At 32.5% G+C, this 15,549-nt stretch overlaps 1 protein-coding gene across 1 annotated transcript in view; it reads right to left on the bottom strand.

The window, feature by feature from the left end:
- EYS (eyes shut homolog) overlaps nucleotides 1–15,549 on the bottom strand; it is a 1,637,266-nt gene that overhangs the window by 1,110,315 nt on the left and 511,402 nt on the right. The window contains 3 exon segments of the mRNA XM_032341352.1: nucleotides 146–253; nucleotides 447–543; nucleotides 10,028–10,287. Coding sequence (XP_032197243.1) covers nucleotides 146–253; nucleotides 447–543; nucleotides 10,028–10,287 — 465 coding nt within the window.

Below are 15,549 nucleotides of genomic sequence, written 5' to 3' on the forward strand. Positions count from 1 at the left end.
GGGAAAAAGTAGAGGAGTACTTGGGGATAAGCACAAGGATACTGGGAAGGTTCTGTTCCAGTTGAATGACAGGCAAATATATGTTCATTTTATTTTTTAAATATCATATACAAAATAATTGATTAAGTAAAATATAGCTTCTCACCTGTTTGCCAGATCCACACAGGTCCCATTATTTTTGCAAGGTCTAGAAGAACACTCATTTGTTTCAAGTTCACATAGAGGTCCAGAAAACCCAGGTCTGCAAACACATCTTTTAAACAAGAAATTTAATACCTCCATTAGTATAAACACATAAAGTCAAAGCTTCAAATAATTGTAGCATGGCAAATTTTTAATAACCAGAAATGTTGCTCAATTTGTCAACTGAAATTATAAACATGGATGTGTTTAGATACATCTAGATGCAAAAACTTGTATCTCATTATTTTTTTGGTTTTCTCTACCTGAAATTGTTGACCCCATCTTCACAGTCACCATAATTCTGACAGGGAAGGGAGAAGCACTCATCCACATTAATTTCACAATGTTCACCCTCAAATCCTGCAAGGAGAGATGAAATGGATATAGATGAGCAATCTGCACTTTAGAGTGTGAAAATCAGTCAGTGCTAAAGAGTCTGCAGAAAATGCTCTTAGTGGAAGCTTAGAAAAAAATAGATATTACATAAAGAAAGAAAATACCTCATCTCTGGCTTCTCATCTTTAATTCACATAACATAAATAAAGTTATGCTAGTTTCTAATAAACAAGTTCAAAGGAAAGAATTAAGGGAGGAATACTTTACTGAATCCTTTAGGAAAATAGGGTGTTGCAAATGTTGCTATTATTTTAAGGTACTTAAATGTTTGAACAAGAAGATATGAAACAATCTGGAAAGCAAATGAATTAATGTGATGGCCAATCTTAAAGTAAAATTGAGCTTCAGCAATCAAATTTATTCAAGACAGTTAGCAGATGAGGCAAATCATTTAATTACTTTCCATATCCAAGTGATTCAAAGAAAACAAATTATTTTGATTCAGAGCTACATAATCACTCGTCCATTTAAAAACATGCCAGTTATATTTTTTTTAAAAAATAACAAAGAACATAAAAAAATTATACAGACTTGTAAGAGGCAGTTGTAATTATTTAAACACATTTGTGTCAGAAAAAATCAGCATATCACTTTTTAAATACATTAAAGTGATGCCTGCATGGCTTGGTCAGTTAAGCATCTGCCTTTGTCTCAGGTCATTATCCTTGGGTCCTGGGATCGAGTCCCACATCAGGCTCTTTGCTCAGTAGAGAGCCTGCTTCTCCCTCTGCCTGCCTCTGTCTCTCTCTGACAAATAAATAGATAAAATACAGTAAAATAAATAAAATACAGTAAATATTTTGTTTATAATTTAATCAGTTACTTCCCTGATTATATATAACTATATAAAACAAAATATATTTTGTTATACTAATATTTTCTTGCTAATATTTTTTTCAAGACTGGTTAGAAAATATGTGAAAAAAGAGGATTTTCCTTTCTCTTACTTTTTCAGTGCTATAACTAAGTACCAAATAATTGCAGTGATATTATAAATGACAATATCTACTCAGATTTTTTAGTCCGAAGAACAGAAGGTCATTCAAATTGTTCTACAAAACCTGCATTTATTATTGCATACACATAGGCTAGGTTCTGAAAGAGCGAGTTACACAGAAATGGCCATCTTCCTTCCCTAACACCACCTCATGACGTCTCTCCTTTCAATCTTAAAATACCTCTTCATGTTGAAAGCTTCAAGTCACTTGGAATATTGGCATGCAGATGATATAGCATAGCTTCCTTGATCTCTATTTCTATATCATGATCTTTTAGCTTGGCATCTACTGCAGGGTGGAAAATCCTCTGTACTTCCTCAAGAGTTCCGCGGGAGAACATGGGATAGTCTTACTTTATCCATTCACACCATGCTATAAGCCATTGCCATTCTCTGTGGTGCCTACCACCAAGTCAAGGGGCAAACCTGCCTCTCTACCTGGAGTTTGGGAAGGGGGCATCACCTCTTATAAAATCTGGCTGCCTCTTTAGTAGGAGATAATATGGAAACCTAAAAACTACTTACCACAAAAGAAGGCAAGAGTAAAAAGGAACAAAGTAGAGATACAAGTACTACAGAAAGTAGAAATCAAATAGCAAGATGATCCATTTAAAGCCATATACATCAATAATTACATCAAATGTGGTTTAAAATTTTTTTTTCAATAAAAGGCAGAGTCAGCCAGGCTAAATAAAATAGCAGAACCAACTACATGGATTCTAAAGGGAATTTGCTTTAAATATAGAGATGATGAGTTAAAAGTAGGAAAATGCACCAAGAAACACTTAAAAGAAATCTATAGTGCCTATGTGTCTAGCAGATAAGGCAGTCTTTAGGTCAAGTATCATTATTAATTTGTTGTATTTTTTTTCTTAGTTATCAAAGCTTTCAAGTTTAACTCTGAAGTTGCATGCTTGTAATTTCACCCATGCAGTCAGTATTGTATCCTCACCATTAAAAACAAAATTAAAGAGTTATTTCCAAGTTAATATGGTTCTCTTAATTTTAAGTAAGCGAGTTATAATTCCAACACATTTCACCATTCATCAATCACCACTGCTATCATATTTAAATTATAAATGTTAAGTACAATTATAAATAACATAATTTCTTTAAATGTTTGTGGGTTTTTTGTTTTTGTTTCTTTCTTTCTTTTTTTTTTTTTTTTTTTACAAGTTAAAGATTCAGAAAGTTGGATGCATTACACCATTCCTATTTTTAGCTTTCTCTGGGAGGCAGGGTGTTTTGACACTGATATGTTTCTTAGAAATGTTCTTTGAGGCACTGGGACTCAGGGGCCTTGACTAGCCGGAGAAGTAGTACCAGTGTGCCCTCCTGAGTTCAGCTGGGCTGATAAATCGGAAGAACACTCAGAACCTACAAACTCGGGAAACTCACAGAATAACCTTGTTTTCTGTGATTTTGCCTTATTCATTTAGTTTGACATTTCTGGCATGGAGCTTTGTTACCAGCCAGCAACATATGTCAATGGGCTGAGGAAATTAGATTGCTAAAATGCAGTAGACATCAGGAGAAAAAAAATAAAGTAGACATGGACTGCATTTAAAATAAACCAGAGTTTTGCTGAGAAAGCTTGTGTTTGGGGGATTTAAAGGAGAAAGAAATGTATATATATATATATATATATATATATATATATTACACTTTCCATAGTCCTTGGTGTTAGAAGTATTTGTTTGTGTGAAGGGTATTTGTTTTGAATATATGCAGTGACAGCTAAAAGTCTGTCAAAGCTTTAAGTATATTGAATTTGTTCTATGCTACTCTCCTGTTTTTTATCCCTATCCAGAATTCAGCTGACCCTATTAACTGCAATAGAGTTCTTTACACAAAAATAATGGGACATTCTCAAATGTCTTGGATTCTCTTATCTTTTCTTATAATGGCTTAGCTATACCTTGTCATAGAGAATGCCTGTGACTGATCAATATTTTTACATCTTCCCATCCCCCAAAATATTTCATAAGTTACTAAATTCATGTTTAGGAGCCAAATCAATGTAGATTATATGTATAATTTTTAAAATCACTTAATATTTTCTATTTCTAAAAAAATTCATTTTTTATTTCATTCTCTAGAGGGGATGGCATAGAACAAAGTACATTAACAATAGTTAGATTTTCATGAAACTTTATGAGGAAACATTTTGTCATTCGGTCTAGACCTTGACAACATTGGAAGTAATACCATTTGGAATAATTAGGAATGAAAGTAAGTAGGGAAAAACTAGATATATCTTTCATGTATTCAATAAGTTAGTGTCAAAATCATACATTTTAAAATAAAAACTAAAAATATTAAAAAATGACCTTTTTCAAAAGCACTAGAAAGCCATTATTTTTGTTTTTTTCTTAATTAAAAAAATAATATACCTGGATTTTAAAGCTTTATGAAAACAAGAAAAAAAATAAAGATTTCTCTCGGCAAGTCAGAATTTTTTAAAATACTGTTTTATTTAAAAAGAATAAATATTGTTTTATTTTTATTTGAAAACACGAGATACAAATGTTAGCGTTCTTGAAAAATTAACCAACTTTTATAAAACAGTTGCAGATTAAATCCAAACATTATGAAATATGACAGGATAGAACTAATATTTCTAATAGGACTAATAAAGTTTTTTAAACACTAATTTTAAGAAAAAAATTTAAAAATGAGTATAAAAGCTCATATTTTATTTTATTTTATTTTAAAGATTATTTGTTTATTTATTTGACAGAGAGAAACAGAAAGAGAAGGAACATAAGCAGGGGGAGTGAGAGAGGGAGAAGCAGCCTTCCCCCAGAGCAGGAAGTCCGATGTGGGCCTCAATCCCAGGACTCTGGGATCATGACCTAAGCCGAAGGCAGACGCTTAACAACTGAGCCACCAGGTGTCCTAAAAGCTCGTATTTTAAAATATAACTAATAATTAACATGATTTAAAGTTATTTTACGGCAATATATGTTTTCTTTGAAGAATTTTCCTAGTATAAATATCTACAGCCATTTAAACCTAATAGACACATGCTACCACACAAGCACATATTTTTAATTGTCAAAAAGTGTAATTTTTAATTTAGATAAACTATATTGTCAAGTGACATATTTATTTGGTATTTAGAATTATACGCCTTAAGTAATGTGGCATTACCATAATAATAATATATGTACCAGAGTAATAAACGTGTTTAAGTGCAACTGCTTGCCTCCTCTGGTACTACAAATCCATTGAGCTTAGAATCCTGATTATAAATCAATAGCACATGTAAATGATCTGATTTTTCCTTCTACTAAGACATTTTACAAGCACTCTATGCCACATTTTAATCCTTTGTGAAGTGTCATTTAAAAAAAAAAAACAGAAAACTTTTGTTTCTTTCACATTGGAGACATATGGATGAAATGGCTACATTTGGAAACTAAGCCCTTTAAATTAAATCGAAAGTATTGGATAGTGTGATGTTCTTGCCTATAAACTGAGACATAATTCAGAGTAGAAAGACAAAGCAGCTTTCCTAACGAAAATAGTAGAAAATAAATATTTTTTAAGCATAAGACGATTTTAGATCTCTCACTATAAACACACACATGCTAATAACGGAGACTGATGGCATGCTATACACGCATCGACATGCATGTTATCTAAAGTCCTCTCTATCTCTGTAAACCTCATATCATTCTTTTTTTTATAGATCTTATTTATTTATTCGATAGAGAGAGAGAGAGAGACAGCGAGAGAGGTAACACAAACAGGGGGAGTGGGGAAGGAAGAAACAGGCTCCCTACCAAGCAGGGAGCCCAGTGCAGGGCTTGACCCCAGGACTTTGGGATCATGACCTGAGCCGAAGCGAGACTCGACCGACTGAGCCACCCAGGTCCCTCATATCATTCTTATAATCCATTTATACCAGCCTGCAAGTTGAACTCAGTTTATTCAACTCTTGTTCTTAATTCTCTTTCCCTTTACTATACACATTAGATAGTCCTCTTTTGATCACATACACTATAAACAGAAATACTAGCTTATAAAAGGAATGTCATTTACTGGTAGCCTAGCTGGGAAGGATACCTAGCAGTTTTCAGAGTTTAAGAAAGAACCATAGTAACTGCCAGGACCAGTTCTTTCACAAACATTTCTCTCTTACTGCTTTCAGATCTCCATGTGAAGGGAACATGGTGTTGGCTGCACCAATTGTAAAACTAGCAACAAGTGAAAGCTTTTTTCTCTTATCATCAATTCCAAGGAAAGGCTCTGAATGCCAACATTCCAGTCCTATCTGACATGGATCAATCATAATTGCCAGAGAGATGGGATTTTCTCTCTTAGTTTGAGTTTCCCAAAACAAGAATATGAGGTAATAATATGCATACAAGTAGCTTATTTAAAAGGTGATCTTGGAAATTATTGCAAGAGAATGGAGAAATAAAATAGGAGAGAGAGGGGCTTAATGAGCTGGTTAGTTTACTGTGGGCAGTGAAGTCTCCAAGGCTGCTGGGTATCCTCTTAGAAATCATGTGGAACATAACTCAAGAGTTGTCACACTACATAAAAAGGGTGGGGTATGCATCCGCAAAGTAAGAGAGAGCTCTTACTATGTTGTACTTGAATAGTTAGTTAATTTATGTGTCTCTCTTTGAACTTTAAATTCAATGAGGGTTTGTCTCTGCCATGTTTAATTTCCCCCAAACCTACCTCAAGACTTGACACATGGTAAGAAATCAATAATGGTTGCTGAATCAGTTAATAAAGAATACATTTTTTAAATCTCTAGAACACTACCAACATGCAGTTACAAGACTGGCATGTGTTATATATAGAGCATAGTGCAGAGAGGCAAAAAAAAAAAAAAATGTGTAGTATAAAATAAATGCTGAGGTGTGTAAATTGATTGCATATTAAATTGCCAAAAACTAACACTATAAGGTACTAGTGTAAATCCCATTTACTTCTAGGAATCTTATGAAATTATATTTGTCTTTCTATGTGCTATTTTTATACTTAGTAAAGCAGAGATTTTTTAACCACAGAAATTGTTTAAACAAATAGGATTTTATATAAAACAAACTTGTATTAAATTATTACTGCTAAATGCTTTTCTGTCTACCTATTTCCCACTAGAAAATGTTCAATGTTCATAGGGACAAATTAACTCACCTTCATTCTAAACAGAAGACAGAAGCACAGCCCTTACTTTCTCCTGCAAAACATGTTCACCATAGTTCTAGTGTTTTACTACAGCTATAATTTTTAAGTAGCTCACATTGTACCCGAACAGATTAGATTGTTTTGACTATAAGTTTCAATCACACTAAGCAAAACAGTTTACTTGGTGAGCATTCAGTTTGGCATAAATCAAAGTATCAGTTATTCTAGTTGCTGGTTCTTCAGAGTGCATTTTAATGCCATTTATAATTTAGTTGATTAGTATATAGTCACATTACCACTGTGGCTTTGGGATTTTATTTATATTCATATTTAAATTGTGACAGACCCTGTAGGCTGGCTAATAACAATGAACAGAATTTCAAAAATGCATATGCTGAACTCCAAGGCCTTAAGCCTTAAGTCTCTTTTCTTGTGATGCCCTATATTCTAGTCACTTGGCAAACACAAACAGCTTGCAAAGAATTCCAGTGGAGCTTCCAAATCCTGTATCTGTATAAGAGGTTAAGTCTTGGAATTCTTTGTGGTTTAAAATTTCACTACTTTTAAAATGAAATTTGATTAGAATATTTTCCTTAAAAAATAATATAATGGCTTTGGTGTAGATCCTATTTCAAACAAAAGGTATTAAAATAACTCAGGGCATAGTATCTAAAATATTCCACAGTCAACCTCTTTATAATATTCTGAGGTAGCTTTTTAAAGTAATGTCACAGGCTTTAGTTATTGACCTGCTACAGAGGTTGAACAACCAAAAGCAACAGTAAGTAAAAATTTTGGGGACGCCTGGGTGGCTCAGTTGGTTGGGCAGCTGCCTTTGGCTCAGGTCATGATCCTAGTGCCCTGGGATCGAGTCCCACATCGGGCTCCTTGCTCCGCAGGGAGCCTGCTTCTCCCTCTGACTCTGCCTGCCACTCTGTCTGCCTGTGCTCGCTCTTGCTCTCTCTCTCTGATAAATAAAATCTTATTAAAAATTTTATATAGTAGTTATATCTGATTTACAGAAACTTAGTCCATAATTTCTTAGGTTTAGGAATATTTTTCAATTTCAAATATATATATGTGTGTGTATATGTACATGCATATATATATGTACATATACACATATGTATATACATATATATGTATGTACATACATATATGTATGTACATATACACATATGTATATATACGCACATATATATTTGAAATTGTGTATATTGTTATATCATTATTAATTATTAATTATTATTCTTAATTATTATTGCATATTATTATATATTTGAATTGTGTGTGTATATATTTACATATACATATATACACACACACACTTGCAAAACAATTTAGAAACAATGTACTCTTCACATATCTCTTTGTGCTGAATCATAATTAGAAAGTGACAAACACATGATTCATTGTGCCCACCTGCTACTGTATCCAAAGCATTAATTGAAATGGTCATATTTCTCTGAAAGACTTAAGTATAATGATGAAGTTCCAAGAAGACAAACAAGATTTTACTAATATACAATGGTGAAATCTAAATTGTCCTCAGGATATTTTGTGATGCTCGTGAAGCTGGAAAATCTTATTACTAATTTGATAGTCGTTGATAAGGTTTTATGATATCTCTGAACTTCTTTTCCCTCACCCCACAACAGGAAAGGAATCTTACTAGATTATATAAATTCATTAAATGCATTTATTAATTGCACATAAATTATCCAAATTTTTACATAAAAAAACATGCTCACCTTGTAGAAAACTCTCTTTGGTGAAAACAGAGGAAGTTTTATTTTAATTGAAAATATGCTGCTACCTCTCATTAAATATTACTTATATTCTGAGACTATTAGTTTGCTAAGTTAAGCATTATAGATAATTCTGCTGAATAAATGAGCTCCTCCCCTGCTACTGAATACCATTTCAAAAAGTTTCACTCTGAATGTTTGTTAAAAGGTAATTATCCACCTAATTTATGTACTTTATAATTACTGAGGTTTGCAGGGTATCAAATGTCCCTTTAACATTTTTTCCTATCTTGCTTTTCCTGACACATTCCTGCAAACATGTGTCTGTCCATATGCCTTGTATGTCCACATTATTTGCTTTATAAAGCCCATGTCACTTTTGTAAAAACAATTACTAATGGCTCTCCAGTTTATAGTTCCAATCCCTCAGAAGGTCCAGAAGTTTTTGTCATGTACATACATTCAAGGACTTGACTGCAGAGGCTTGTAATTATCCTATACCTCAGGAAGTCCTAGAGGCTCATAAAAACAAACAGGAACAGATTTGACTAAGATACCAATTAACTGATATAGTCTAAGCTGACCTTTTAGGACAGAAGAGTAAACAAGTATTGTCCTTATCTTTAATAAGCCTCTTTTCTAGTAGGATAAGTAACAAGGAAAGAGACATGAAGCCATGAGTTGGTATTAGGAAATAAATATTAGTTGTAGACTCTTACACACAGTGTGATTTTTCTATTGTGCTTATGACACACTCCTGTTACACTGAAAACCTACAATGTGCTAGTTTAATGGCAGAGGCATTCCTGTTGAAGATGGTAATAGTTCTTCAGAAGCAAGCAGTACATGAGCAGTAAACATTTATATAGGTCACCTGTGCACTAATCAGACCTCTTTCAGTTACATCTGAAGAGATCCCAATCAAGCATCTTTCAAACTGTGTAAGTTATTATTGGCTGATATGACCCAGAAAACCAGAAGTAATTTGCTTCAGGAACAGCTGGATTCAGGAGTGCCAATAATGCTCTTTAATCTGCCTGTTCTCTATCCCCTTCATAGACTCTATTTTATGGTACAAAGTAGCCACCAGAGGCACGTGACACTGGCTTAGCCACCAAAGTGGAAATAAGTGGTGTTCATAGATAAGTTCATGAAAAAAGTTACAGTGAAGCATTTGACTACCCTAGATTCTATCTATACTTATTTCTAACTAACAGCTATTGTTAGGAACACTACGTAAACAAGATTATTCAGGAAAAAGAAGCTGTTAATAAACAATGGGAAATTTCTTTAAAACAAACAAAAAAGACCAAAAACTACAAAATTTTGTCCCTCTCCCTGCCCCCCATCGTCCCTCCTCACCATACTAGTTAGGCTAACTTTTTAGATTATTTCTCTAGTCTGTTTATAATACCTATATTTGGAGTCAAATAATCCTTAATTCTCCAATATATGTAAGTTTTCTCTCACCCATTTTTAAGGAGCCATATCTCATAAAAACAAAACCAAACAAACAAAAAGTGAAAAAAAAATTAAAACAAATAAAAGCTCTTACCTTCTCTACACACACAGTAATGAGTTCCATCTACCAAAGTCAAACATGTTGAGTTGTTTCTGCAAGGGTCACTGAGTGGATCACAAGGGTTATAGTGTTGATGGCAAAATTTTCCAGTATAAAAGGGTGGACACAGGCATACAAATTGCCCAGGAATGGTAGACTCATGACAAAGAGCTCCATTCATGCAGGGGTCAGAGTCACATTCATTTATTTCTTCACTACAGTTTTGTCCAGTCCATCCAGATGTACACTCACAGCTGAAAAAAAAATTTAAGAAGTATGAACAGTACTGTTTCAAACTTATTCTTTATATTTTAATGAATTATTACACTAAACTAATATGTGGCATTTTTATTTATAACAAGATTAAGAAATTATACATACTTTAAAAACATTATTTGCCTAATTTCCTGAGACAATTCAATGTATATTGTTGCAAGACTCACTGCAATGGCTAAAATAAGATTTAAGAAGCATTTGGTTTGCATGGAGCACTGGGTGTGGTGAGAAAATAATGAATACTGTTTTTCTGAAAATAAATAAATCAATTTAATAAAAAAAAGAAGCATTTGGTAAATTCCTAACATAGTAGGCCACTGAAACAGATAAGAGAACAACTATGCTACCAATTTCAATTTCACAACTATTGAGTTTAATTACCAATTGAGAAAACTTCTTCAATTATTTCTTTTATGTAAAATAATTTTCACTGTTTAAAAGACTGAGATGATATTTAATTCAATATCTTTAGCAACATGTTATGCTTATAATCACCAGAGTATTTATAACAAGGTGTTCCTTTATGCTAAGCATCTGGATTTCATTCCAGTTTTTGCCTGCTTTTAAAAACATCTTTTCTCTAATATTTGAATAATGTCGGAAAACTGAAGAGAAATCAAATAAATGAAAAGTAAAGCATTTGGATCTTGTCTGTACCTCACAGACTCTAGCTCAGTCTAACAGTCAACCATCTAGCATCTGTCATTCTCTCAGAAATTATTGAGTTCAAGGAGCACTATACTATCAGTTATTTACTAATCCTGCACGTAATTTCATCTTCCCCTAAAATTTGCTTGTCCTACCCTTTAGCAGATTTATAAATAAAAATTATAAACATTTCCATGATTAGCCTCCACTAATTAAACTTCTGGCTCCCAAGTGTGAATCTGAATCTCCATATTCTCATGTATATAGTATATGCTGAACATATTATAAATATTAATTGATGTATGAGCTTCAGTTGGAATCATATAGGCTTACCTGAATTCTTTCATTTGGAAAATTGAAGATCAAAGAGCTTAATGAAATTGGTAATCTCAGAGAATTATTATAAAGATTAAATGATATAATGAATAAAAAGTATATATAGTGCCTGATAGCAACAATCTCTACCTACCCATGGTGGTAGCTAGGTGCTGTCACAGAATTTTAAAAAGCGGGTCTGAAAAACAATCTGAGGGGTTTGAAGTGACGGGGGTGGGTGGGAGGTTGGGGTACCAGGTGGTGGGTATTATAGAGGGCACGGATTGCATGGAGCACTGGGTGTGGTGAAAAAATAATGAATACTGTTTTTTCTGAAAATTTAAAAAAAAAAAAAAAAAGGCGGGGCGCCTGCGTGGCTCAGTGGGTTAAGCCGCTGCCTTCAGCTCGGGTCATGATCTCAGGGTCCCCGGATGGAGTCCCGCATCGGGCTCAATGCTCAGCAGGAAGCCTGCTTCCCTCTCTCTCTCTCTCTGCCTGCCTCTCCGTCTACTTGTGATTTCTCTCTGTCAAATAAATAAATAAAATCTTTTTTTTTAAAAAAAGCAATTTTAAATTGAAATTTTAAATTTTATAAAGAATTTTAAATAAAATATGCATCTCAACAATAAGGATTGCTTTAGTTTCTAGTGGTACTTTTCATTTATTTGTCAATCACATCTTATTTTAAAATGGTCAAATGCATTATTCAATTTGATACCTCCAATAATGCTTTGAAATAAGCAAAACATGTGTTTTTTTATTTGTTTGTTTTGTTTTTTCATTTTTAATTCTCACTTTATAGATGAGATAGCCAGAAGTGCAAAGGAGAAAAATGACTCATCCAAAGTCACCAGTTGGTAAACTTAGGATCTGAAGCCTAGAACTCTTCCTTCAAGTTTCTTATTTTCTTTCTTTTAATTTTCTCTTTCTTGAAGGTTTCAGTTATAAGACTATCCAATATCTTGAGAAACAATGTTAAAATTAAATATATCAAATCCCAGTAAAATAGCTTCAGTGCATTTACTTTACTTAAAGTAGCTTTACTTCTAAGTGGCATTGCATAAATATTTGTTTTTCTTTTTCTTGTATTCTTTCATGAGTACATAATTCCAACTTGACTACTTTAAAAGAGTTCCCTGTGAGTAACTAATAATACTTGAGTATTTAACATATGTGCTGACTGTTTGTTTTATCTTCTCAAATAACAGGTGGCCCAAGATTTCATGTGGTGTCCTTACAAGGATCAAATCCTCAGGAAAGCATCTGGCCATATGTCAATAGGACTGATGATGCCAAGGTGAGGCTTTTGGAGATGAATGAATATTTGTAGAAAATAAAGTTCTAAAAAACAAAGTCACTATTTATTACTAACAATCAGACCTATACATTTACATATTTGAATCTGCTTTTAGATATGTCAGAGAAACTAGTCTCTGATGGATGGAGAAAAACACGTTTTATGTGAGAGCTCCAATCTGGTTTTTAGTTTGTATCATGAAATAATTTCAGGATTTAGTATGAACTGGCAGGATTTTCCAAACTCACAGCTAGAAGCAGAATTTTTATGGACTGAAATATGAAACAAACCAAAACACGTACTCTATGACTTTTTGAATGTACAATTTCCAGTAGTAAATACTTGAAAATGAATTTAATGTACTTAAAGGTAGACTAGTATATTCTAGTTTGCTGTCTTCCTAGTGAGATAATCAAAAATTCACTGGCATAAAATACATTGAATTCCTTCTAAGAACAACACTTCAATTCTTACATGTTTACTGAAAGAACCAAAACTAACAATAGAAAATAAAGTAGATTTCATTGTTATAAAATAGGACAAAGGAGTATTCAAAAAAAATTAGCTTCAAAATCTTAATTGATTCACATTTCTAAATATTAACCATTCTATATGTTTACCTCACCTTAAATATTGATATGCAATGACTAAATATGATTTGACAATATTTATATACCTTTTTTTGTATAAGTATATCAGCTTTTTTGGCTATAAACTTATAAATACAAATATCACAGTATACAGAACTGAAAAAACTCTCTTCTTTTACTAATTAACTTACTCAATATTAATATTCACCATTACTTGTATGCAAAATAAAATCCCAATTGAAATTGGAAGGCAAAAAAGAAATGATAAGAACAAAATATAAAATAGTATTATTATATTTTTAATGTCTTAAAAAGTTAAGGGCACATAAAAAAGAAATAAAAAATACAGGCTAAGCAGCTAAATCATTCATTCCTTATTTTATTGTTTTATCCATTCACCTATTTGTTCATTCATTCAGTTATCTCATCAGGTATACCACTAAAAAAACTGTATCAATCATGTGTTAGGGGTAATAGTATGAGTAATAGTATGTGCCACTGGGTGGCACAGTATGGCTTAGATCATGATCTCAGGGTCCTGGGATCAGCCCTGCATCAGGCTCCTTTCTCAGCAGGGAGTCTGCTTCTCCCTCTCTACTATCCCCTCGCCCCAACTCACACTAGTGCCCTCTCTCTCTTTCTCACTCTCCCTCTCAAATAAATAAATAGAATCTTTAAAAAAATAATAATGAATTGTACAACGATCACTAGTATACTCTTGATCACTGAGATCCTTTTGGGAAAAAAATGTGGAAAACCATTTAGCTCACTTAAACTGGTAATATATATATTATACAAACATATATCAAGATATACACTTCATGATTTGGGACACACACTATTCATTTATCTATAGATAACTTATAAATCATTTATCTATACTGAAGGAACTATTTTCTGTATTTTTTAAAGCAATGTACATTTTGATGTAAATGAACTATTTGGATATTTCCTTGGAAAATTCTATTTAAATTATCTATGCATTCAAGTATTCTACATGATTTAATCTCTATGCTGTGTGAAAAAACAGTTGATCAATAAACTTTTTCAGAGTTGTTGAATTCAAGTTGTTGATCAGAATTTCCAAAAATAATTCTAGGGTTTTTCAAGATTCAAGGGATTCTCATTTCATAGGAAGAAGTTGAAATACAAAATGCTTGGGTCAAACCTCTAGTACATTCACATTTAAAGCCTGAAGAAGATCTGGTGAAATGCATGTTGTATTTGCGAGAAAAGCCAAAATTCATACACTTAAAGCCAACTCAATGTTGGACAGCAAAAGCAGATGCACATTTTTGCCATAATAATCATAATACAGAAATGTAAGAATGGGACATTTGATCACTGAGACAGATGGTCAGATTTTAGCAGGTTTTTTTTTTTTTTAAAGCTAGAACAAACATAAAATAATCTTAAAAGTGAATTTAAAAAAAAAGAAAGTGACTTTTTTAATAACAATCTAAATAAGGTAGAATAAAATAGTTGCATAAAAAGGCTGGATACAAGATAGTTGACGCCACCATTCTCTGGGTTTACCTATTGATAAGGAATATGGCTAATACTACAAGCATGAATAACATGAATAACTGCATGCGCCTTTAATCATAACCTCAGTTTATATTTAAAATGTATAAATTTGATATCTTTAAATTCTTATTTTTGTATTTTATTTTTGTGTTTTGACAGCATGTGTGTATAAACAAAATAAATTGATGATGTTTTCCTATTACTTCTGGCTCTTGGTTTTTCCCAAAATGGATCCTTTGGACGAATCAATGTAAGTTTGCTTTTAAGTATAATTTTCTAAATATACAGATAAATTCATAGTTGTACCTTTTTACTCTTTAAATTTTTATCTAAATATACATATGCATGTGAATGAGAATGTATAATATAAAGCATATACACTGTGTTCAAACACTATTCAATCTGCATTTAAAAAATATATATAGCATATTTAAAAATACATAAAAATAAATATAAAAATATAATGTAACAAACAAATATATATAATGTATATAACATTTTATTTTGTTTTATTTTATTTTTTTTAAGATTTTATTTATTTATTTGAAAGACAGATCACAAGTAGGCAGAAAGGCAGGCAGAGAGAGAGGGGGAAGCAGGCTCCCCACCAAGCAGGGAGTCCAATGCTGGGCTCGATCCCAGGACCCTGAGATCATGATCCCAGCCGAAGGCAGAGGTTTAACTCACTGAGCCACCCAGGCACCCCTATAACATTTTAAATACAGTTGGAGAACATATAAAATCATAAAATTTCTACATATATTCTTTTTCTTTCAAGTACAGTTTGACTAGGAGACAGACATTTAGAATACAAAATAAGAAGCAGAGTGTTATTTAAAGAAATGAAAGTACTGAGATATGGA

Source organism: Mustela erminea, chromosome 4 (assembly GCF_009829155.1).
Source record: "Mustela erminea isolate mMusErm1 chromosome 4, mMusErm1.Pri, whole genome shotgun sequence".
Lineage (NCBI taxonomy): Eukaryota > Metazoa > Chordata > Mammalia > Carnivora > Mustelidae > Mustela > Mustela erminea.